This window comes from Diaphorina citri, unplaced genomic scaffold (assembly GCF_000475195.1).
Source record: "Diaphorina citri unplaced genomic scaffold, Diaci psyllid genome assembly version 1.1 scaffold240, whole genome shotgun sequence".
Lineage (NCBI taxonomy): Eukaryota > Metazoa > Arthropoda > Insecta > Hemiptera > Psyllidae > Diaphorina > Diaphorina citri.
In genome coordinates, this window is record NW_007377677.1 from 62,751 (window position 1) to 85,924 (window position 23,174).

The 23,174-nt window shown below is 37.4% G+C and overlaps 3 protein-coding genes across 7 annotated transcripts; 1 reads left to right on the plus strand and 2 right to left on the minus strand.

The window, feature by feature from the left end:
* Positions 1–1,617: 1,617 nt before the first annotated feature.
* Positions 1,618–23,112, minus strand: LOC103506504 (eukaryotic translation initiation factor 4E-binding protein Mextli). Of its 2 annotated transcripts, XM_026821556.1 has the most exons (10): positions 22,957–23,112; positions 21,062–21,247; positions 20,534–20,838; positions 19,797–19,995; positions 19,340–19,411; positions 6,697–6,757; positions 6,387–6,514; positions 5,564–5,765; positions 4,864–5,117; positions 1,618–2,657 (listed from the first exon to the last, which is right to left on the minus strand). In XM_026821556.1, exons 2-10 carry the CDS (start codon positions 21,231–21,233, stop codon positions 2,395–2,397), a joined length of 1,656 nt encoding a protein of 551 aa, XP_026677357.1. In that variant the 5' UTR covers positions 21,234–21,247; positions 22,957–23,112; the 3' UTR covers positions 1,618–2,394. The 2 variants fall into 2 exon arrangements, with proteins under 2 accessions (XP_026677357.1, XP_026677358.1); XM_026821557.1 differs by lacking the exon at positions 19,340–19,411.
* On the plus strand, positions 7,450–9,749 carry LOC113466280 (cryptochrome-2-like). 3 transcript variants are annotated; one of them, XM_026821558.1, is made up of 4 exons: positions 7,450–7,546; positions 8,710–8,807; positions 9,050–9,195; positions 9,546–9,749. In XM_026821558.1, the coding sequence occupies exons 1-4, from the start codon at positions 7,498–7,500 to the stop codon at positions 9,742–9,744; spliced, it is 492 nt and encodes a 163-aa protein (XP_026677359.1). In that variant the 5' UTR covers positions 7,450–7,497; the 3' UTR covers positions 9,745–9,749. The 3 variants fall into 3 exon arrangements, with proteins under 3 accessions (XP_026677359.1, XP_026677361.1, XP_026677360.1); XM_026821560.1 differs by lacking the exon at positions 7,450–7,546 and adding an exon at positions 7,696–7,865; XM_026821559.1 differs by lacking the exon at positions 7,450–7,546 and adding an exon at positions 7,926–8,112.
* LOC108252041 (lysine--tRNA ligase) lies at positions 16,597–17,783 on the minus strand. 2 transcript variants are annotated; one of them, XM_017442910.2, is made up of 2 exons: positions 17,519–17,783; positions 16,597–16,762 (listed from the first exon to the last, which is right to left on the minus strand). In XM_017442910.2, the coding sequence occupies exons 1-2, from the start codon at positions 17,551–17,553 to the stop codon at positions 16,612–16,614; spliced, it is 186 nt and encodes a 61-aa protein (XP_017298399.1). In that variant the 5' UTR covers positions 17,554–17,783; the 3' UTR covers positions 16,597–16,611. The 2 variants fall into 2 exon arrangements, with proteins under 2 accessions (XP_017298399.1, XP_017298398.1); XM_017442909.2 differs by lacking the exon at positions 17,519–17,783 and adding an exon at positions 17,233–17,435.
* Positions 23,113–23,174: the final 62 nt, after the last annotated feature.

Sequence of the window (23,174 nt, forward strand, 5' to 3'; positions counted from 1 at the left end):
GGAGGCCACAAAGTGATTTTAAATGCCAGACATTTCATGAGAAATGTCCTTTATACAACAATGTTAATATCCTAAATGGATTGATGTTATTCCTAAATTATTAGAAAAAAATAAACCTTAAAATAATCTTAGTGATGTATTTATTCTTCGAGGCTCGTCATTTTGAGACAAGAGCATTTTCCGTTTCGGGTACATCGTACATCACTTAAAAATAAGTAATATCTAACTACAGATCAGTCTCGTATGGTAACAAAACAAAACTTGTTAGGTTACAATTTCGTTCGAAATATTCATTTGAGGAGAAACAAAAGTAAAAAAATAAAAATAAAACAACACAAACATAAATAAACTCACAGCCCTCAAAATCAGGGGGGTGTTAATAGCTACTTGCATTCCAATTAGTACCTACATGTCTGAGGCACTTTAAGGGCGTAGCAATTCAGATAAGTAGGGAAGAAAGAAGTCAACTAAAAATCGTAGAATTGGACAAGGAACCTAAAATATTCCTCTTCAAGTCTTCAACCCCCGAAATTCTTATTCTATGGCACAGATATTACGCTAAGTGGCGAAAAGACACCCTTGGAGTCAATCTAGGTAATTTGATAAATTTGTACAGAAATCACCTTGGCGAGAAATGAAGTGAATAAATAGTAGGGAAGAAAGAAGTCAACTAAAAATCGTAGAATTGGACAACCTAAAATATTCCTCTTCAAGTCTTCAACCCCCGAAATTCTTATTCTATGGCACAGATATTACGCAAAGTGGCGAAAAGACACCCTTGGAGTCAATCTAGGTAATTTGATAAATTTGTACAGAAATCACCTTGGCGAGAAATGAAGTGAATAAACCTGACAGTAGTCGAGTTTTTTCTCAAGACAAAAAAAGTTGCATTTAGAGACTACTCAAGTCCCCCAGATCGAAGTAAGTCTTCTATCTTGGACAAAATATTAGTTTTCTGTCAAACCAAGGCACACAATTTCTAACTGTATCAGTTAATAGCTCATCTGCAAACAGAGTATTTAGGAGTTCTAAAATAGGAAATTATTTGAAAAAAAGTTTGATTTGAGAAAAAAAAAAAAAAAAAAAAAAAAAAAAAAGGGGAAAATAAAAAAGGGGAATTAACAACATTAAGGAATATTGAATCACACATGTTGGTATATTTAAGAGGATCGAAGATCCATGCTCATTCATTTTCACATTTCGACACGGATCGTCTCTGAATCCATAACACCTAAAAGCTAAATTTGGTAGGAAATACTTTTATTGGTCGTAGGTGGTGCAAGAGGAGGGAGGATAATTATGTCAAAATTCTAAATCCTGATCCTGAGATATTTTGTATCTATTGTTTGGATCGCCGAAAAGGCGTGCCATAAGAAGGGATACACAGAGTGCAGACGTGGCGGTGAGGGGCGTAATGTTCCGCTCTCTGACCAACATTTAGTTTCAGTTTATTGTGTTGTTAGTCCGGGAGAGAAATGTTCCGCTCTCAACCAACATTTTGAGTTTCGTTTATGTTTTTAGTTTGATAACTATGCAGCTAATAGGGAGCGCGCAGAGCGACCGTATTTTTTATTATTTTCTACAAGTTCGGCCATGCCTTTTCTACAAGTTTGGCCATGCCTTAGGATGAACGCTAGTAAGAAAGAAAATATTTGAATGAAAAACGCTGCCTCTATTACACACTGAGGTGAGAGTGGAAAGTTAGGCTGATCGGATCAGGTAATTTTTACCTAGGAATCAAATCCTTTGAGTATTGAGGCCATCAAAAACTAAAATCAAAGAATTACGTGTTTTTGCCCCTATTCATAAATTCTGGGACACCCTGTAGGTATGGAAAAAAAACGGTTTCCAACATACTAGCTTGTATAGTTTTACTACACATTGAGGTAACCATAAAGAAATCCCTTCATCCTGGTACACACTATTGTGTCAGCAGACCTATCTTCTAAATTGGTCTCACAAACTTATTTTTCGACAGATCGTATGCGCAGACTGTATGGCCAGCCACTCACTATCCGGTAGACCTGACAGGTACACCTGATGAGCACACACACTATCAGGTAGGCCTTACAGGTACGGCTCAAAAGATCCGCCTCTCAGGTCTACCTGATACCTGATGAGCAGACACACTTTCGGGTAGACCTCATCAGGTGTACTTGTCAGGTCTACCTGATAGTGAGTGACCGGCCCATGTCTCAAATTTGCCGAACACACGTACAATCTGTCGAAAGACAAAGTTGTGAGAACAAGGTGGTAAATAGGCCTACAGACAAAACATAGTGTGTATATCCAGTTTCCGCCCTACCACTTTCACTCTCTTTAGCCCTCTCACTATATCAAATTTCAGCCCCACTACTTCCACTCTCACCCCAAAGACGAAGGTTAGTTTCGCTCTCACAAAACAAACATGTGTTTTTTCGGCACGCTAGTTTTCTGCCGGGTCACAATATAGTCTAGCACACTGGTGACTAGGGCGTGCAAATCGTCATTCACCGGTTTGGTGATCTCCGAGTAGTTCAGTTCGATGTAGACCATCTCGGGGGGTTTCTGTTGGGACAGCGGGGACTTGGAGCACATGATGAGAAAGTCGCGGGAGTAGGTACGCGTCAGCTTTTTGGTCAGCAGACTCGAAGAGCGAGCGGGGTCCACGGAAGCGTCTGAAATTGAATGGTTTATTTTACTGTAAGAATTGAACACAATATGACTTACATCATTACTACTACTACTACTACTACTACTACTACTACTACTACTACTACTACTACTACTACTACTACTACTACTACTACTACTACTACTAAAGACTGCGGGAGATAAATGTTTCGCTCTCGACGCGTTCCGCATTTTTAGTTTCGTTTATGTTTTTAGTCTGATAACTATGCAGCTAATAGAGAGCGCGCAGCGCGACCGTATTTTTTATTATTTTCTACAAGTTCGGCCATGCCTTTTCTACAAGTTTGGCCATGCCTTAGGATGAACGCTAGTAAGAAAGAAAATATTTGAATGAAAAACGCTGCCTCTATTACACACTGAGGTGAGAGTGGAAAGTTAGGCTGATCAGTGATTTTAAGCTCCGTTTAAGTTTCACTCTCGGATTAATAAATCTGATTGAATGAACCTATCAGATTCCTTAAACAGAGATTAAAATTTAAACGGAGTTTAAATTCACTTTGTGGCCCCGGCCTCCATCTCTTGCAAATAGATTCTACTTTGAAAAAAAAAAAAGTTATGTTTGGAAGGATATCTAAAAAAAAAACTACTTCACCGGACAGCCGATCCTATTGGTGGCCAAGACCATCGGTTTGAGGCCAAATTTTCAAATCGATTTGCCGAAAAGAACTTGAAATTATTTACCATCCAAGGGGCATCGGGCATTAGTGGAATACCCCAGCTATGTCCGGTCTTGTAGTCCCTGTCAATTCTAACCACACTGCCCAGTCTCAAGAGAACAGTTTCGAGCTGGAGGTGTTGGGAGAGCTGATTTCGTTATCGTCTGAGAAATCGTCAGTGCCGGAGTAACTGGCTAGACGGCGGGGTTTATGCTTGTCCAGTTCACACTGCGTGAGATACTCCACTGCGTCGAAATATTTGCCGTCGTCCTGGAAACATAAGCGATATTAGAAGGACGTTTCATAAAAAATAATAATAGTAATAAAAATAAATAAAAGGTTTGATAGAGGGAACTGTAACTGCTAAGGTCTTAACGTCCCGAAATCGAAGAGAGAAGGAAGACAGGACAGGAGAAAGCCAGCCGTTCCGAGAACGAACCTCGTCTATTTAGAACAAAGTACGCCCTGGGAGGGAATCGAACCGGCGGCCGAACGCTAAAAGGCAGGCGGGCTACCCTCCAAGCTAACTAGGCTGGCTACTAAACATTAAGGTGTGTCCAAACTTAGTCAACCGGCCGTCGATCGACGAGGTGAATCTATGTTGTCGAGGCAGTGTGGACGATTCAGTCGACATCGATCGATGGCCGGTCGACTATGTGTAGACACACCTTTAGATCTCACTGACGAGATAGGCAAAATGATCATTATTGTTTTAAACAAAACGCCAAATGTACCTATGGGTACATAAAATCACGCAAGGGTTAGTAAAGGAAAAACTCAGGCAAGTTAGAAGTCAAACGAAACTGTCGTTTTATTTTTAGGGGGTAAACAGACAAATTTTTAAAAAACACAGAACAAATTTCAAACTTTACTATAAAAACAAAATAATAAAATAACAAACTCAAGGAAAAAAAAGAGAAACTATAGCTCCGATTAAAAAATAAATAAAATAATAAAACATATTAATACTTAATGTCTAGGTCGTACCTGGTCATCGTTTTTTAGGGCTCAAGACAAAATAAGTCTCAAAATGAGAACTAGATCTTTCAAAAAGCGATGACCCTTTAGCATTGCTTAGAATGGAGAATGTCATATTGTTTGATTAAAGGGAGTCATCAATTAGCCAAAAACGTACCTAGGTACAAAACATGGTAAAAAAAATTAGAAAAAATCCTGTCTATTTTGATTTTCACAAGAGACTTCTGAGAAGTTACTGAAAAAAGTTATCAATCATGCAAGTAAAATAATAATAATAATAATAATAATAATAATAATATAAAAAAAATTCAAATACCAAGATAGATAGTAAGGAACTAACTGAGCCTAGTTAGTTTGGAAGGTGGTGAGTCTGCTAGGTCGTGGGTTCTCTTCTCACCCGGGGTGGATTCTTTCGTAAACAAATAAGGTCCATTCTGTGTGGAAAAAAACTACCCGCGGCTGTTCAACAACATAACCTCATCTGGACTTTCAACATAGAACCGAGTAGGTATCTCTAATTCATACAACATAAGTACCTCTACATATTACAACTCACCACTTTTACTTCTGGAAAGTCGGGTCTTCGTGTCTGGCGGGGCCTCATCTAGTGTCAACATGACAGGGCCGGGCGCGGGTACCCCGCTTCCCCCTACTGGGATAGAGGAGTCCAGGAGAGCCCCACCTACAAGGCCAGGGGCGGGGTCGGCGAGATAACTGTGGGGAGAATAGGAGGGGAGGGCGAGAGGGGAAATGGGGGGGAAGCTGCCTGCAATGGGAGGAGACGAGTAGCTCAGCTGATCTTCATCCAGGCTGAAAGGAAAGAAGAGATGTTTTTTAGTACCCTTTAAAACTTTTAAGTTTAAACAAGTATGTAGCTGGGTTATAAAACTTTCTTTACATTTGTCACTTGAAAAATAATAATAATAATAAACTTGGTATACTTGAAGGTATTGAGTAATAGGATATTTCCTATTCAAATAGGGTCGGCGTAGAGAGTATAAATATCAATTGTTCCAAAATTTGAACACCACTTTTGGTGGTTTGGCTGAGCATATTTTGAGGGGGAAAATAATACACGATGTCTCTAAAGGTGTGCCCAAACATAGTGGACCGGTCATCGATTCACATCGATCGACTATGTGTTTAAAGACTCCTTACTTAAAAAATACTAGAAATTTGTTTTGTTTTTTTTTTTTTTTAGAAATAATACTATTTCTTCGAGAAATAATTAATTTGGGCAAAATTGACTGACTTACTCTAGGGGCGGAGACATAAGGGAGTGAGAGGAAGGCAGAGGCGCTCCCACCAGATGTTTATTGGACACTACCAGCACCACCACGTTATTCACCAGAGAATAGTCGTTGCCCACAATGCTCACGTGACGTCCATGCCCGAACGAGAGAGTGTGACGGAACTGAGCGAAGTCCAGAGACTCGTCCGGCTGCAGGAGTTTCAGACCTGAGGACAGAGTCCAAAGTGAAACAACCCATTTATTTATTATTATTATTTTACAAAATACTCTTTATTTTGGATAGGGAAAGTATACTTTCATTCATTCCAAAAGACAAAATAATAAGTATTTAAAGAGATATCAACTAAGAACAGGAAAAGAGAGAGAAAAAAAGACTGTTAACTGATATAATTAATACAATAGATTCAATAGAGTTTGTCTGGCTGGGGGACGTTAAAGAAGGAGTAGACCAGTTTATTCTGGCTGCGGGACTTTAAACAGGGAGTGTACCAGCCTGAAAAAGAGAGAGAAAAAAAAGACTGTTAACTGATATAATTAATACAATAGATTCAAGAGTTTGTCTGGCTGGGGGACGTTAAAGAAGGAGTAGACCAGTTTATTCTGGCTGCGGGACTTTAAACAGGGAGTGTACCAGCCTGAAATCCCCTTGCTAAAGATATAGCAAAGATTGAGTTCGAAGGGCATCCGCTCGTAAAATCTGTAGCCAAAACCAAATGTCAGCCCAAAGCAATCACCCTGGTTAGGGCAGATTGAGAGGCCGAAAAACGCCGACCTCGTCAGTACACGGGGAAAGGCGAAGGAAAAGGATAAGAAGATCGTGAATTTACCTGAATCGTCACTCTGACTTGAGTTGCAGCTAGAATTAGAATCCAGGAGACTACTATCTTGCAGTCCCAATTCTCGTACGGGGGACATATTCTTGCGGATGGTTTCATCAATAAGCTGAGTTGCATGTCTGAAACCAAAACATTTAAACAAAATTTCTCATTTCATGGACTATTTTTCATAAATACCTAAATAATCTTGATCCTTCCTAAAGAAATTTAGAACCGGTTCCGAGGTAAATAAAAAAAAAAAAAAATGAATCACAGATAAAAATAATAATAACTTAAAAAGAAAGTTGGAGGACAGACTTACACAATATTGTCAGGATTTGGTCCCGTGATTTGTACGTTTCTCTCTCTTGCTCCTGGGTGAACTGTGAAAAAGGAAATGAGAATAAATTGCCGTCCGTTCTCCATTTAACGTAAAATCCTATAAAAAGGTCCGAATATTCTCAGTAGTCAGATAAAGTGTATGTAAAGATTGTAAAGGTTAAATGGAGTTGTAATAAATCCCCACCAACGCAACGGTTTTGTTGTCATGAACCGGGTGTTTCGAGCTGTATGCAATGCAAAGCTCTCTATCACAAAGTGTTGCCAAGTGTATAGAGAACCTCTCAGAATCAACAAAAATCAAAAAAAGTCTAACAGATCGCAGCAGTGGTACCGAGAAGTTCATGTATCATATGTGATACGGTATGAACTTAAGGGTTAACACCTCATCAGAGGAGCTTATTCTAATCCGGAAATAAAGAGAAACTTACCTATCTTTGGTATTTGAGTCGTTAATCCAGAAAGTTTTATATAATTTCGGACCAAAGTACCATTTCTCTCCTCAGGAAAAGCAAAACAACTACTCAAAAAATTCAAAAATTTTCCTCGATTTTCATTTGGCAAAAAGAGAGAGAAAAAAATTTTCTCATCCGAAAATCGAGTCGATTTTTTTTTATATGATCAAAAATCAATTTTTTGAGTTTTGCAACTTGCAACATGTTGCCATACAGCCATACGGACGCGCGACGCGAAGGTTATCGCTTATCGCGATGATCGCTGATAACTGATGATAACTCATTTTATCAATATTTGCATCTTTTTTGGGCTGACCGATAAGAAAATAATGTATTTTTTTAATATTGTAATAACTTGTTTTTTATTTGAGTCAGAAGGTAAGTTAAATATACAGGATTTTCATTACGTACATTTTGCAGAGGGTTTTTTGCGAAACGTACGTGTGAACGAATCTTGTTGCACCATGTGATGTAAACAAAAAGTTACCGCGAAATTTTAAATTTTGAGTTATCTGAAAATTTGAAAAAGGAAGGAAAAGTACTAGAGTACTACTGTGCCTTTTACTCTAGCAGTTAGCAGTACTTGGAGCTTGGAGTTTAAGCAGTTAGGTATTTAATTCTGAAGTTTCCCGTTTAGAGAAACCACCATAAATATCAAATTTTGATTCTGACTTGTCATACCCCTTCAGATAAATTGGTAAGTTGTGAATTCACAAAATTGGTAGGTAAGCTAGGAGTTTTTGAGTTATCTGAAAATTTGAAAAAGGAAGGAAAAGTACCTACTAGAGTACGAGTACTACTGTGCCTTTTACTCTAGCAGTTAGCAGTACTTGGAGCTTGGAGTTTAAGCAGTTAGGTATTTCATTCTGAAGTTTCCCGTTTAGAGAAACCACCATCAATATCAAATTTTGATTCTGACTTGTCATACCCCTTCAGATAAATTGGTAAGTTGTGAATTCACAAAATTGGTAGGTAAGCTAGGAGTGGTTGTACAAAAAAAAAAAAGTCCCTGATAGATCACTGAAGTCAAGCACTGTTGTGTGTAGTTGGTATTCAGGTGGGTGACCATCACTGTCTGGGTCCCTGATAGATCACTGAAGTCAAGCACTGTTGTGTGTAGTTGGTATTCAGGTGGGTGACCATCACTGTCTGGGTCCCTGATAGATCACTGAAGTCAAGCACTGTTGTGTGTAGTTGGTATTCAGGTGGGTGACCATCACTGTTTGGGCAGTTGTGTGCTGCTGGCTATTCTCTGCCCCACTGAGGTTGGGTACCAAGTCACTGAATCAAGGAAAAACACCTGTTGCTAATAACCTGTTGTATCATTGTCAGTTTTGTTGCCGGTAACTATGCAGAAGCCATGACAGTGGAAAAGAAAGTTCCTTTTTGTATTTAATCTAACCCTATAATAAAACTAATCACTGCTCTACTTACTTGTGAAAACTCCTTCCACTGATGTGACTTCTGCACAAGTACCTTGTTGCCTATATATTTGTTCCATGTTCTTGGCCTTTGAGTTTATTTAATTTTTCTCTTTTTAGTAATGGGAGGTACTCCAGAATGTGCTGTACATTGGATACGGAAGGGCATGAGACTGCATGACAATCCTGCTCTTCTCTCTGCCATCAACTATAAAAATGTAAGCCATTCCTCATTAGCATAGTGTCAAGACACTCAACTGGTATTCTAGAGGGCATGGGTTCCATTTGCTTCTTCTTTTTGTCCTCTTTAACTCTAGAATACCAGATTTTTATGTTTTAGTATCCTAAAAAAAATAAAAAATAAACACTCAACTTGTCTGAGATTTAATTTTCACCATATTTCAGCCCTTTCTACATCATGAAACCACATTAATTTATTTTGGTGTTTTTGTTTTTCCAGGAAAAAGGACAAAACATCCTCTTGAAGCCACTCTACATTTTAGATCCCCATTTTAGAAAGTTCATGAGAGTAGGACCAAACAGGTGGAGGTTCTTACAGCAATCATTGGCTGACTTAGATCAAAAGTTCAGAGCACTGGGGTCAAGGTAAGAATGGTTTGATAGAGATGGATCTGTATATTACTAAGTTATTTATAGATCTCTATATTACTATCAAGATTGGACAAGTAATTCCATTATTTTAGGAGATGGATGCATTACTAATGAAACTATATCAGGTAGTTCCCAGAAGAAATTAAATAGAGAAATGACAGTCTTGACATGTATCTGGTAGGGTGACTGTCTAGGCATGTGATATGCCTTTGTTTTTAATCAGTGGGATTAGATAGACTCATAAGAATTAAAGAAAATTTGGTTTAAATAATGTAAAAAAAAATAGAAAAACATCATAATGTGCCTACATAAATATCTCTAAATACAATATTATCATTTTTCAGACTCTATGTGGTACAAGGCAAACCAGAAGAAGTTTTCCCTGACATTTTCAAAACATGGAATATCAAACTGTTAACTTGGGAATATGATATTGAACCCTATGCCAAGAAGAGAGATGGTTTAGTAGAGGATATGGCTAAAGAATACAAAGTTAAAGTAGAACAACATGTTTCACATACCTTGTACAACACTAATTTGTAAGTAGAAGCAAAATTTTACTCTCGATTAACTTCATATATATAATATATATTTATTTTATTATTATTATTATTATTATTATTATTATTATTATTATTATTATTATTGCGTAATCACTTTATTAAGGTACATAATATTACATATGAAGAGGGAACTGTAACTGCCAAGGTATTATCGTCCGAAAGCGAAGAAGGAAGACAAGATAGTCTTCTTCTCCTTCACTATTTTAAATTCTCGGCACTTTAAGGGATAGAGGGAACTGTAAGAACGGAGGAAAAGAGACAGGATAGAAAGACAGCCGTTCCGAATATCATCTTTTAAGGATAAAGTTTGTTTAGGCGGGAATCGAAGAGGGAACTGTAACTGCTAAGGTATTATCGTCCGAAAGCGAAGAAGGAAGACAAGATAGTCTTCTTCTCCTTCACTATTTTAAAATCTCGGCACTTTAAGGGATAGAGGGAACTTAAGAACGGAGGAAAAGAGACAGGATAGAAAGACAGCCGTTCCGAATATCATCTTTTAAGGATAAAGTTTGTTTAGGCGGGAATCGAACCTGCGACCTAGCCTTTACAAGGTAGGTGCGCAGGTTGGCGCCTTACCTTCCTAGCCCTGGCTGAGACAATTTCTGTTTGCAATATCTTGGTTGATCATAGAACATATTTTGCCATTTTAGTTCCAATTTATTTGTCCCGTTTAGATATCAATTACTTAATTTGTTTTGATTTCACCCACATTCTAGCATCAGCAGGTGAAAAGGGCAGTGATAGCAGTACATCATCATCACCAACAGGCAAGTCTGACTCCAAATCCAAAAGAAAATCTAGTACTCAGACAACATTGAGTTTTACCAAAAAGAAAAAGTCGTAACCTTTTCACGTTCAATACAAGAGGCTTCTCGCATACTGAAAGCGTAGTCGCGCGACTAGGTAACCTCCAGTGTAAGAGGTCAGTATAGTGCACGCAAGTCTGACTCCAAATCCAAAAGAAAATCTAGTACTCAGACAACATTGAATTTTACCAAGAAGAAAAAGTCGTAATCTTTTCACGTTCAATACAAGAGGCTTCTCGCATACTGAAAGCGTAGTCGCGCGACTAGGTAACCTCCAGTGTAAGAGGTCAGTATAGTTGTGTTTTCCTTTCGGAAACAATTCCAAGGGCCCGCCATCTTGGATTTCCTATGGTTTAGTACAGGCGCTATCACGCCTAAAGAGGGAAAACGAGCTTTTCAGAGAGGAAATTCCGAAAGAGGGCGCGCCATCTTGGATTTCCTATGGTTTAGTACAGGCGCTATCACGCCTAAAGAGGGAAAACGAGCTTTTCAGAGAGGAAATTCCGAAAGAAAAATACGACTTTTATTGGCTTGGATTTTAAGGCGGGGTCGCGCGGTTACGCTTCTAATATGCGAGAGGCCTGAATGATAGACTGATTCATTTGTCCTGAACTGACATGTCCTATTGTTTTGTTGCCATTGGATATTTATTAGTACCTGATTGTTAAAAATACTCGAATTACTTTTTTGTTCCGTCCACTATTTCCAAATTTTTATCAATGCACAAAACTACACTCAGCACTTGCTCCTAGAGGTAGTCTATGCACCTTTTTAACCTATATTCGTTCGATAGCAAAATCTAGCATGGAAGGGCCCACCTATGGAAAGATTCAAATAATAAATCTCCAGCCTTTATTATTTGGTAACAACCAGCTACAAAGGTGTGTGTTAAATCTCTGATCGTAAGAAGGCATAAAATAATAAACTCCAAACTTTTTGCAATTTATTCAACTGTCATTGATATTTTTAAATATCTCAATTTTTATTGAGAAATACTGTTTATTCTCTAAGTACATTTTTTACTTAAATAAATTAATAACTCTGTCACACTCTCTCTTTTTCTTGTCTCGAAAAACTGTCTAAAATGCTCCATAAATAGATGCACTGATCTTTATATTTTTATAAACGTTAAGTTCTTATTTCTTCTGTCTTTAAGCAAACTAAGATGTGTTTGCTTGCTATCTTACGAAAAATGTGAGTAAAGGAAACTGTAAAAAAGGACAAAGTTCCGAAAGAGTGCAAACGAGCTACTGTTTGTAGTGTTAAAGCGTCCGGCGTCCTAATGGGAAAAAAAAGTTTCAGGAAAAAAGAATACCTACAAATGTATGTGTAATGGAAGGAAAATCATGTTAATGAATACTTGGATTAGGCAATTTCTGGCAGGATTGTGCAATGTTGCCAACAGTTGCGAGGACAGTTCAAGTGCTTGAAGATGAAGCGGTGTTGTTAGAAGGTGCGGTGTTGTCAGAAGATGCGTCGTTTTCTTTGGACTCCTCTTCAGTCGTAATGGGTTTGTTACTTTCTGGTCGCATGGCGGGGAACAAAAGAACCTCCTGAAAATGTAAAAAAAAAATGATAAATTCATATGAAAAAATTGAAAAATACAAGACCTTTTTTTTCTGTGAGTAAAAGAGACGAGGCTGGATGAGGTTACTGTGAATAGGTGGATATCTCTTCGCCGAATGGAGGGTAAAACCCTCTCGTTACAAAAACCTTGCATACAGAGTTTTTTTTTTTCTTTTCTTTTTTTTAAGAGGTTTGATAGAGGGAACTGTAACGGCTGAGCTCTTATCGTCCCGAAATTTAAGAGAGAGGGAAGATAGGATAGGAGAAAGCATGCCGTTCAGAGAACCAACCTCATCTGTTTGGAATAGAATCCGCCCCAGACGGGAACCAAACCCGCAAAATAGCGCTTACAGGGCAGATACAATATACACCTTAATATCAAAAATCAAGGGGCTACGTGCCTTAATACCAAGGAGCAAAGTATCTTAATACCAAAGACCAAGGGGCAAAGTACCTTAATACCAAAGACCAAGGTGTTATATATGAAAAGACATGGAGTATTGTGAAAGATCAATAATTTTATTGTAAGAACTTTTACATTTCAAAACTGAGAAGAAACGAATGGCTATTTCAGATGGCTATTTCAGTTCCCAATGTCAACCGGCCACTACATCCCTCCCCTTCTTCATATCCATTCTCCATATCTCTGGGGAGGTCTTGTTTCTCTGGTGGATCTTCTCAAAACTGGAGGAGAAACATTCGGACTTGGAGGAGTTTCAACAGCAACTTCAATCTCCTCTGGTTCTGACTGAACATCCACTTGAGAGTCTGAAGTAGGAGGTGGTAAATCGTCCGGTGATTGAGTAGGGTGAGGAACAGCACGGAAGAATGTCGAATTTCGGGTTATTGTTTCGTCTTCATTTTGTGCTGTCACTTGATTTCCTTTTATATCAATGATTTCCAATGGTTTTGAATTAAAGTATTTACAGTCAGGTTTTTTCTTCATCAACACTTGATCACCAGCACACAAATCCAACGGTTTAGCTCTTCTTTTGCCATCAACATAATCTTTCATTTTCTTCTTCTTTTCGTCATCATTCCTCTTCACCTCCTCATGTTGAGGAATTTCATGTTCATCATAGCCCGGTATCAGTGTTCTGGGAGAATAATTAAGTAACAGGTCAGCCGGAGAGAACTGCGTAGTGCAATGGGGGGTTGTGCGATACATAAAAAGAAATTCATTCAATTCATCTCTCCAATTTATTTCATCAACTTTACAGCTCTGAATGAAATTTTTCAAGCTTCGCACAAAACGTTCTACACAACCATTCGCTTGTGGCCAGTAAGGAGTAATACGACGATGTTTACATCCTATCATTGTCAGGTACTCAGTGACAGGGTCGTTCAATTCCGTATACGCGTTACACACTTCCTTCTTCATGACGAACAACTCAAACCTCTCCGTGAGGCCAGGGTGGTCTCGGTGCCACTTGGCCAGGGGCGACATCACCTGGGGGTGGTCACAGATGAACGTCGGATTGATGCAGGTCTCCTCGAGAAACTCGCCGACCAGCTGAAGAGGAAAAAACAAATGAATGAAAGGATTACTGATTCAAAATGGTTAGAACAGTAAGCAGATAGCTGTACCTAGGTAAGACTTGTGGTAGGTACATAGAGGTATACCTAGCACCTAGACACATTGACTTAAAAACAAGAAATATTATAAAAAGAGCATTGAACAAAACTTGTAAAATCAGGACTCAGTTACCTGTACTTAAATGAAAATACCCTACAAGCAATAGTTTTAATAAAATTCACAGCACACTAGTCTAAACACCACTAGAACTCACAAGAAAATATAAGTAATCTGAATGTGTTTCTAGTGATTTAAAAATAAACACTTCTAACTTATCACACTGATCAAAAAAGTCTCTTATCATTTCAAAGGAATCAATATTTAGGCCTCTCTATGTCTCCCCTACTTCCTCTTCCTCATTTTAAATCTCCCATTAATATTTTGATAATGTACCACCTTTTTTATTATTTAATATTATGGTCTTGAGAACTGACATTGCAAAGGACCATATGGTGAGAACTAGCTATTAGGCATTTACATATGTTCAATTAGGCTTTATCATTGACAGCTTAATAATGGATGGTGATAATTAAATCATATTGATTTTTTTTTTATCTTGGTAGGGGAAGGACAATTTAACAAGGGGGAATAGAAAGGAAAGAGGAAAAGGAGGGAGGGATAGTAGATTTTTTAACCTAAAAGAAATCATACTAAATATTACTTGTGTAGGAATTCCTGACTAATAAAATTCAACATAAACAACCCTAACAAACAAGCTTCATTTTTATATTTCCCAGTTTTCCACTGTGTCATCCATTTGAGACAGGTAAGAGACTAAATTTTTAACTCAAACAAATGAAAGGATTAGACGGATTAGAGGTTTGAGGTTCAGTAAAGACAAAAAGTAGTGGGTGCACTTAGCCTCATGAGGACAAGTGAGAAGCTACTATCGGGTAGCGACCAGTGTAAAAAGATTATTGTAATATGGAAATTGATTGCTAAGGAGGCACTTTTTTCAAGAGGTTTGGTAAAGGGAACTGTAACTGCTAAGGTCTCATCGTCCCGAAATCGATGAGAGAAGGAACACAGGATAGGAGAAAGCCAGCCGGCACTTTTAGTAATGCTGTGATATCAACAAAAGTTTTGAGATTTGATTTGATACTTACTGAATTGAAGAACTAACTCATTTGTGAAAGGCCCATGAAGGGACTATTTAAGTTTTTTTTTTGAGCTGTTTTGAAAAGATCAAAAACTGATAAAATATGAATTCAATAAATCCTAGTAACTAAGACCAAAGACAAATATGTGATTAACATTGAACTGCGTAATTGTCACAAATCAATACCACCGGAATGAAGGTTAATCACTTTTAGTAATGCTGTAATATCAACAAAGGTTTTGAGATTTGATTTGATACTTACTGAATTGAAGAACTAACTCATTTGTGAAAGGCCCATGAAGGGACTATTTAAGTTTTTTTTTTACCCACCTTGTCGAGTAGTCTGGCGGAGGTGCGGGGCGGGGGACACTCGACCTCATGCTTCACACACAGGTCCGACAGGAACTTGTTCGCTTCGGGCGTGTCGAACTCAGTGGGATTCGGTAGTTTGACGCCTAGAGCGGCCTCTAGCGCCGGGAACATGTGCAGACGGCGGAAGGGGGGCGTGAAATCGATTTCGACGGGAGACCCGGACTCTGGCCCGTCGGGATGATAGGTGACCTTGTATGAACCGTGAGTACTCTTCACCATGCCTGAGGAAAAAGTTCAAATTAAAAATCAAATTGATCCCAAGGGCAAGGAAAATCGAGACCCTTAACAAATGGAGTGTGCCTGAAGGCACGTGATGTGTTACAAATGGAAAAAAAAATATTATGTCCTGGAATACCAGAATACCACACCAACTTTTAAACCAATGCGATGCCCGGCCTATATATTTAATGAAGGGTATGTATTTGGGTAAAAAATAAAACAAGGTGGACCTTTTCAGCCGTACCTGTCAGGTCTATCTGATAGTGTGTGTGTGTGTGCTCATCAGGTATCAGGTAGACCTTTTCAGCCGTACCTATCAGGTCTACCTGATAGTGGCTGGCCTTACGCACGGTCTATTTCTATCTTCTTTCCTCCCTAGACTCATAGCTGTTTTGAAAAGATAGATACCTAATCAAAAACTGTTAAAATATGAATTCAATAAGTCCTAGTAACTAAGACCAAAGACAAATATGTGATTAACATTGAACTGCGTAATTGTCACATATCAATACCACCGGAATGAAGGTTAATTGCTTTTGCCCATTCTCTTCCATACACTGACCTTGGACATGCATAATGGACTACTTTGTCAACAACAATGCATTTCGAATTCAAGTAGGTCTTCTACAAGAATGTAAGTAAGCATAGGTTACTCAATCTCTGGATTGTATTATTTATGATGCTTCAAAATGGAAAATGTCTTCCTCTTCTTCATTCATATTTTTTCAATACTATTCTCAAATATATATATATCAATCTTTTATTAAACAAACTGCTCAACTATTGAGTTGCCAATTGACACAGTATACAAAAATGTTATATATTTCAAAGAATTAATTTGATGATGTGGTTAGTACACTACTTAAATAAGGAGAAAGAAGATTAAAACCTAGTACTAACTCATTTTTAACAATTTATGAGTAAAGATGACAATGAATAATGTGAAGAGTATCTTTCATAACTGTGAGGCAAAGCTTCTGTAAATGTTTCTTTTTCAGGTTGTGAGACTTGAAGAAGTTGACAAGGAAGAGAGAATTGTGAGACCTTGTTTGTTTGAAACCCATTGGTTAGAAAGGGGACAGGATTTATACCATTTGATGCCATTCCTTGCTGAGGCATTTCTGACCATTTGATGAATCCCATTTAAGTTCTTGAAGTAGGTAGGTACATATGTTATATTTACATAAAATTAGTAAGTAAATATGAGTATTAACTTACATTTGGGCTAACATCCTCCTCATTAACAGCAGGCTTTTCTTTGGTACTTTTGACATTTTCTGGTTGAGATTTAGATTTCTCTTTTTCTTTCTCAGCCTTTTCTTTAGCTTTCTGTTCTAATTTTAACCTTCTTTTCAGTTCACTGTAAAAAAGAAACAAAAAATCTTATATTATAAGATAAAAATGAAATAAAAGCTTGTGGAGACCCCAAAACAACATAGTCTACCTTGGTACCTCTTTTATTATTTAAAATAAGGTGCTCATAGAAACCATGATTGTATACACCACAACACATCATGGTAATTTGTCATCTATGAAGCATAAATAAATAAATATATTTAGATTTTCATAAAAACTTATGCTTGGAAAAAAAACTTCTGTCCCCAATTGACCAAATGAACAAGCATCAGCTATACGTAATATCCTTCCGTTACCCAAGAGCTCACCAAAACTCTCTTAAAAGAGGTAAAAGAACAGCTTGACAATTTCACATCTTGTTATCCAAACTGATGGATAAGGATAAATCAAAGACAGGCAAGATATTGTACCTATTTGGGCAAAATGAAAATTTTGGAAGGAAAAACAGCTGATTTACTCCATTTAGCCACCTACCTTGGGACTTTGTACTGACATGGGGTTGTTGAAATTTTGACAAAATGTTCAACTTTGTGGGCGAAAGCTGTGAGAATACATTTTCTTATCATCGTTACAGCAAACTAGTAATAATAAATGGAAATGGATTTGAATAATCAGTTCATTCTGTCACACATGCCTTCAAATTTACATCAGACATAACCTCAAAATTTGTTAGGTTTGTGGTAAATATAAACACCTTGAAAGTTTTTTTAAAAGGAATGCAATTAAGCTCATTTGTATAAACCTAATGCATTTTACTCACTTTTTAGAGATTTTCTTATCTTCAGTATCTCCCATATTGTTATCAGGAGTCTCAGGTGGCTCTCACTTAAATTAGGACGTAATTGTTTGTTATGAAACGCTATGGTGCGATCTGCGATGGCGTGGCAAATTATCAAGAAAAAATTACTTGTGAGAAGAATACCTGATGCAATTAAAGAATTGTTATATCAGCAAAATATGAACCTTATGTCAAACTATATTTTTTTATTTCAACTTCATTCGCTAAAGGAGGTTGTATTTATTCCAAAAGCATGATAATAAACCCTTTGTAACCTCCAGCTAGCCAAGCTGGTTAGGGTTTGGCTGATCTGATCCCTATTTATAGTCCCAAAGACACTGTCTCCTAAACGTCTAACCAAGATGTTTTAAAAGGGGCATCTTCTGGTAAAAAACCCCCCATTCAAAGCAGCCCTCAAACTGCTGGCCACACAATAAGAATAGGAGTGAAAAGTCCCTTTACTCTCGCAGTCTAAACAAGGTCTTCTGGCTGGTAATAAATCACATATAACACTTTTAAAAGAACAACAATATATTATGTAGCTCTTCTCACCTTGAGATATAGCTCGGGTGCAATCCTCATGTACAAGTCCATATTCAAATCGTTATGATGCGTCACGAATGTATGAAGTCAACACGTCAAATCTCATATTAACTGAAAAGTCAAATATATTTAGTACATTAGGGGTCACTTTTCATGAGAGAAATACAATTTTCATCGAAAGAAAAAAGAAAAACGATGATCACTACACACTGGACTGTGTCACTTATTTGATTCGGAAAAGTTTTCACTGTCGGATTTTGAAATTTCGCGCTGTTTACTTGGTAGAGTGCGCGAATCAAGAAAAGGTCGACTCACGAGTCGTACGAAGCAAAGGGGCCTATTCGCCTATTTCATGATTTTTTTTTTTTCTTTCGATTACGACATGAATCTACTTCAGTTTTTGATCTTCTCAACAATTTTTTTGCAATGCAAAAGCATTTATTAATTTATCTTCTTTTTTTTTTTTTCTTTTTCAATTACGCTAAATGGAGTCAGAAGCAAAATCATGGAGGACAGAGAAAAGCAAAAGCTGTGGTTGACAAATTACAATGCAAAAGCATTTATTAATTTATCTTCTTTTTTTTTTCTTTTTCAATTACGCTAAATGGAGTCAGAAGCAAAATCATGGAGGACAGAGAAAAGCAAAAGCTGTGGTTGACAAATTCTCATTCCATGAAGCACTTCACACTTCAGAAGCAAAGAAAACATCGTATCATTTATCAAATATTTGCTGCGGGAAAAAAACATCCTAGGATTCCTTGGTAAACATTGTATTTAATAGGCGAATAGTGCAATGGTTACGTCTGTGCAAATATTATAAGAATATAAGAGTTTACATTTACACTATGCTAGGTCAAATTATTGAACAAAGACACAGGAACACAGCATGCAAAATTAGTGGGATTAGAGTTTTGGTTACAATAATACAGATGGTGGTAGTCTGAAACTTCGAAGTCGGCTGGATAAACTATTATAAACCCCTGTGGAAAGTTAGAATTGTGTAGCTGTATGTTTTTTTGCTTGATAGTTTGAAACTAACAGAAATAGGTATGTATTCCTTCTTCTTTTATTTATTTATTTTTTTTTTTCAACTTCTACAGTTCCTAAACTATAAGTAAGACAAGTTAGCCAGTGTTCCTGGAAGATTATTGATGTTATAACATAAGTACAGGGTTAGATAAGAGAACGTTCACAAGTTAGGAAAGCAATGCTCATTCAACAGGGTTCACCTGTGAGCGCTTCATACACACAAGGTTTTACCTCTCTGGAATGAGATGATGGTTTCACTCAACTCTTCAATCATGTGAACGCGTCTTCCCTTGATTCCCATCACTTGAACCCAACACAAGAAATACAATGGTTTAGCTTCATTTTGATAACAAAGTTTCTTTGCTTGTATTTGCCCAATGAAGTAGAAAAGGTAAAAAGGACCTATTTAAATGTGCTCCATTAAAAGATTTAATGACACTGCCTTGATAGGTAAGTAGTATCATACCAGATTGTACAATCCTTTGGCATAGATCAAAATGCTAAAGTGAAATCTGACCTGATTTCACTAAGAAAAGTTCCAAGCCAAGAAGCACCTTGTCTCTTGAAAAAAAAAAAAAAAAAAATGCATAATAATTCAAAGTGGACGGACCTACAGTCTGAATCTAAAAGACTGTAAAGAACCTTATCACCTATTACACAAGGAAATAGAGAGAAAAAAAAATTATACCTTTTCCAGAGTCAGCATTTCGAATGACGACTTCATCTTTGCAGTAGTTCTTGCCAGGGATTTTGGTGGGCTTGGGATATTTGCCAGAGCTTTTGACAAGTTCACCAGGAGCTAAAACTGGGGGGACATTGGGAGGAGGAGTGACTGGTGACAGAAGAGAGTCCACACTGTGACTTGAAAATGAAGAAGTGAGTTCCATCTGAAATTAGAATTATGTGCAATAAGAAAGGATTTTGTGAAAATCTAAACCAATCCTGAGATATGATCAATTTTTGATCACAAAAATCTCCATAAGAAATTCACAGAGTGCAGAGACTGCGGGAGAGAAATGTTCTGCTCTTGACCAACATTTTGAGTTTCGTTTATGTTTTTAGTTTGACAACTATGCAGCTAATAGGGAGCGCGCAGCGTGACACCTCTACAAGTGTGGCCATGCCTCAGGATGAACTAGCGGGATTCCGGAGCAAAGTGACAGAATTCAGCTAGTTTCTTATATTACCAACTATAGGTACCTGCATACAGATATTGAGTTAAGAACTAGACGCAGCGTGACGCCTCTACAAGTTTGGCCATGCCTCAGGATGAACTAGCAGGATTCCGGAGCAAAGTGACAGAATTCAGCTAGTTTCTTATATTACCAACTATAGGTACCTGCATACAGATATTGAGTTAAGAACTAGAAAAAAATAAAAGGCAATAGGCAGGTAATCATTGGTGCCATACAGGCTCATACTTGCCTCACTAGCTTTAGACATGCTCTGAGAATAATAGTCAGTGTGCAAATTCTTCCATCCAGCACTCCGTAATTCAACCAGATGCAACAGTTTCAAACGAGAAGTTTCATCCAATTTCTCAGACACTGTTCCATTTCTAAGGGGCACAAAGGCATTGTCCACTTCTGTCTGATAGGAAGATTCAATCTGAGAGCCATAGAGTTTCATTTGTGTGTACAATAAATCAATATTGTTCGTCAAATTTATGTCGTATTGAGCGTTCGAAAGTTGTGTCGATACTTTGTCTAAAAGTGTCATCAACTCCAGCACTGAAAGCAAGAGGATGGTTTGTTAATTGAAATTCCAAACTTCATTTTATTAATTTACCTACCAAGAAATAAAAGTTGTTGGTGCAATAAAGGAAGTAGGTAGCTATGGAACTTGGTAAAACACACAGCATTTGTTTAGGGGGGAAATTGCTTAAGTGATAAGTTTATCATATTGGTTTCTTTTTTGGTTTTTTGGCTTAATGGTTTTCTGATTTAATCTTACCAGAGGAAGGACCAGTTGAGAGCCGATGTAGATTTGTGGAGGCATGAGTGTTTGGTTCCGTTGGACTAGAAATGCTTACTGGTCGTACTGACCTGGACCCAGCACTCAATCTGAGAGGTTTAGGCTTTTCTAAATTCCGTACAGATTTAGTGCTAATACCTGAAGAAGACATTTTGCTTGTGTGTTCTGAAACAAGAATTCAATTCAGAAATGGAAGAGACAAATAGGGAACACAAGACACTGGTGTACATTCCACCCCCACAGCCCCCTTCACCAATCAAATCATTTATAATCACTTTAATTGAATGGTTTTGTAATTACTTTCAACACAATCAGTCAGATACCTAATAGCTAGGTATCCTAATTTCTTGATCATAAGTACATTAATATAAGAAAACCAATAGTTAATGTGATATGGGAATGGGACCAAATATATTGGTTAGTACCTAGTACATAGGTTCCATAGGAGGTACCTCTGTTGTGACTTATTCAATCAGTGGGAGGTCAAAATTTTGAATCCAGCAAAATGTCAATGAATAATGATAAGCCTACTCACTCAATGCATCATCCAGAAACTCTCTTCTCTATTGGAATTTTGCAAAGAAAATATTCTTTGAGAACAAAAATAGTATTGAAAAGTATGACTCACCAGTCAACTATCTTTGCACATTTCAGAGCAGTTTTAGCCCTGTGGCACATACATGTACTCTCCTTCAGCGAGGTGTTAACCCTTAAGTGCATGATTTTTTCTTTTTTGCCGAAAAAAATATATGTGTTGCCTTAGAGAATTCTAAGATACCCATTCTTTTTAATTTATTTTTATCTTTTTTTTTAACCGAGATATACCGGTAAAACCTTAGTGTGTCATATGTGTTACACCATGCAGTAAGTTCCCTAAAGGAAAAACGCCAAAAGCGGTGGAAAACCGCCAAAAATCGGCCTAAATACCGCCAACCGCAGCACCTATGGTTTTGAGTTACATCCTTGTCACTTTTGTGGACTACATACCAAATTTCAAGTCTCTAGCTCTTATTGTTCCCGAGATAATAATAAATTACACCGAAAACCGCCAAAAAGCGGTCAAAATACCGCCAACCGCAGCACCTATCTTAACCAAAAGTTTTGTGTCGCATCCTTGTCACATTTGACAACTGCATACCAAATTTCAAGTCTCTAGCTCTTACCGTTCTCGAGATATTTTGTTTACAGACAGACAGACACACACACGGACCAATGAAAAGCACAAGTAGTGGGTGGCCTAACGTCACAATTTTGGCCAAAAGCTGCATTTATTCAGGAAAGCACCAAATTTGGTATGGACCTTCATTGGGAAAATATGAAACTTCTCTTACCGTTCTCGAGATATTTTGTTTACAGACAGACAGACACACACACGGACCAATGAAAAGCACAAGTTTTGTATCTCTGATGTCTGATTTGCATGACTCTCAGTGCATGGTGTATCATCTGTGATACACAAACAAATTGGCGTTTTGCTAAGTTGCTATAATAATTGAAGTAAATCTGTTTGCGTTGTCTTATTTATGAAAGAACAAGAAATAGGACCATATTTTTTGCGACAGTAAAAATATTTACGGAAATACATCAAAACTTACCTTGAAAATCACAAAATCTTCCTCTGAAGACACCTGCTGGTTTTCACGACAGAAATGGCAATATTTTTCTTAAATTCCAAACAAAGTGATAACTCTCTATCACAAAGTGTTGCCAAGTGTATAGAGAACCTCTCAGAATCAACAAAAATCAAAAAAAGTCTAACAGATCGCAGCAGTGGTACCGAGAAGTTCATGTATCATATGTGATACGGTATGAACTTAAGGGTTAACACCTCATCAGAGGAGCTTATTCTAATCCGGAAATAAAGAGAAACTTACCTATCTTTGGTATTTGAGTCGTTAATCCAGAAAGTTTTATATAATTTCGGACCAAAGTACCATTTCTCTCCTCAGGAAAAGCAAAACAACTACTCAAAAAATTCAAAAATTTTCCTCGATTTTCATTTGGCAAAAAGAGAGAGAAAAAAATTTTCTCATCCGAAAATCGAGTCGATTTTTTTTTATATGATCAAAAATCAATTTTTTGAGTTTTGCAA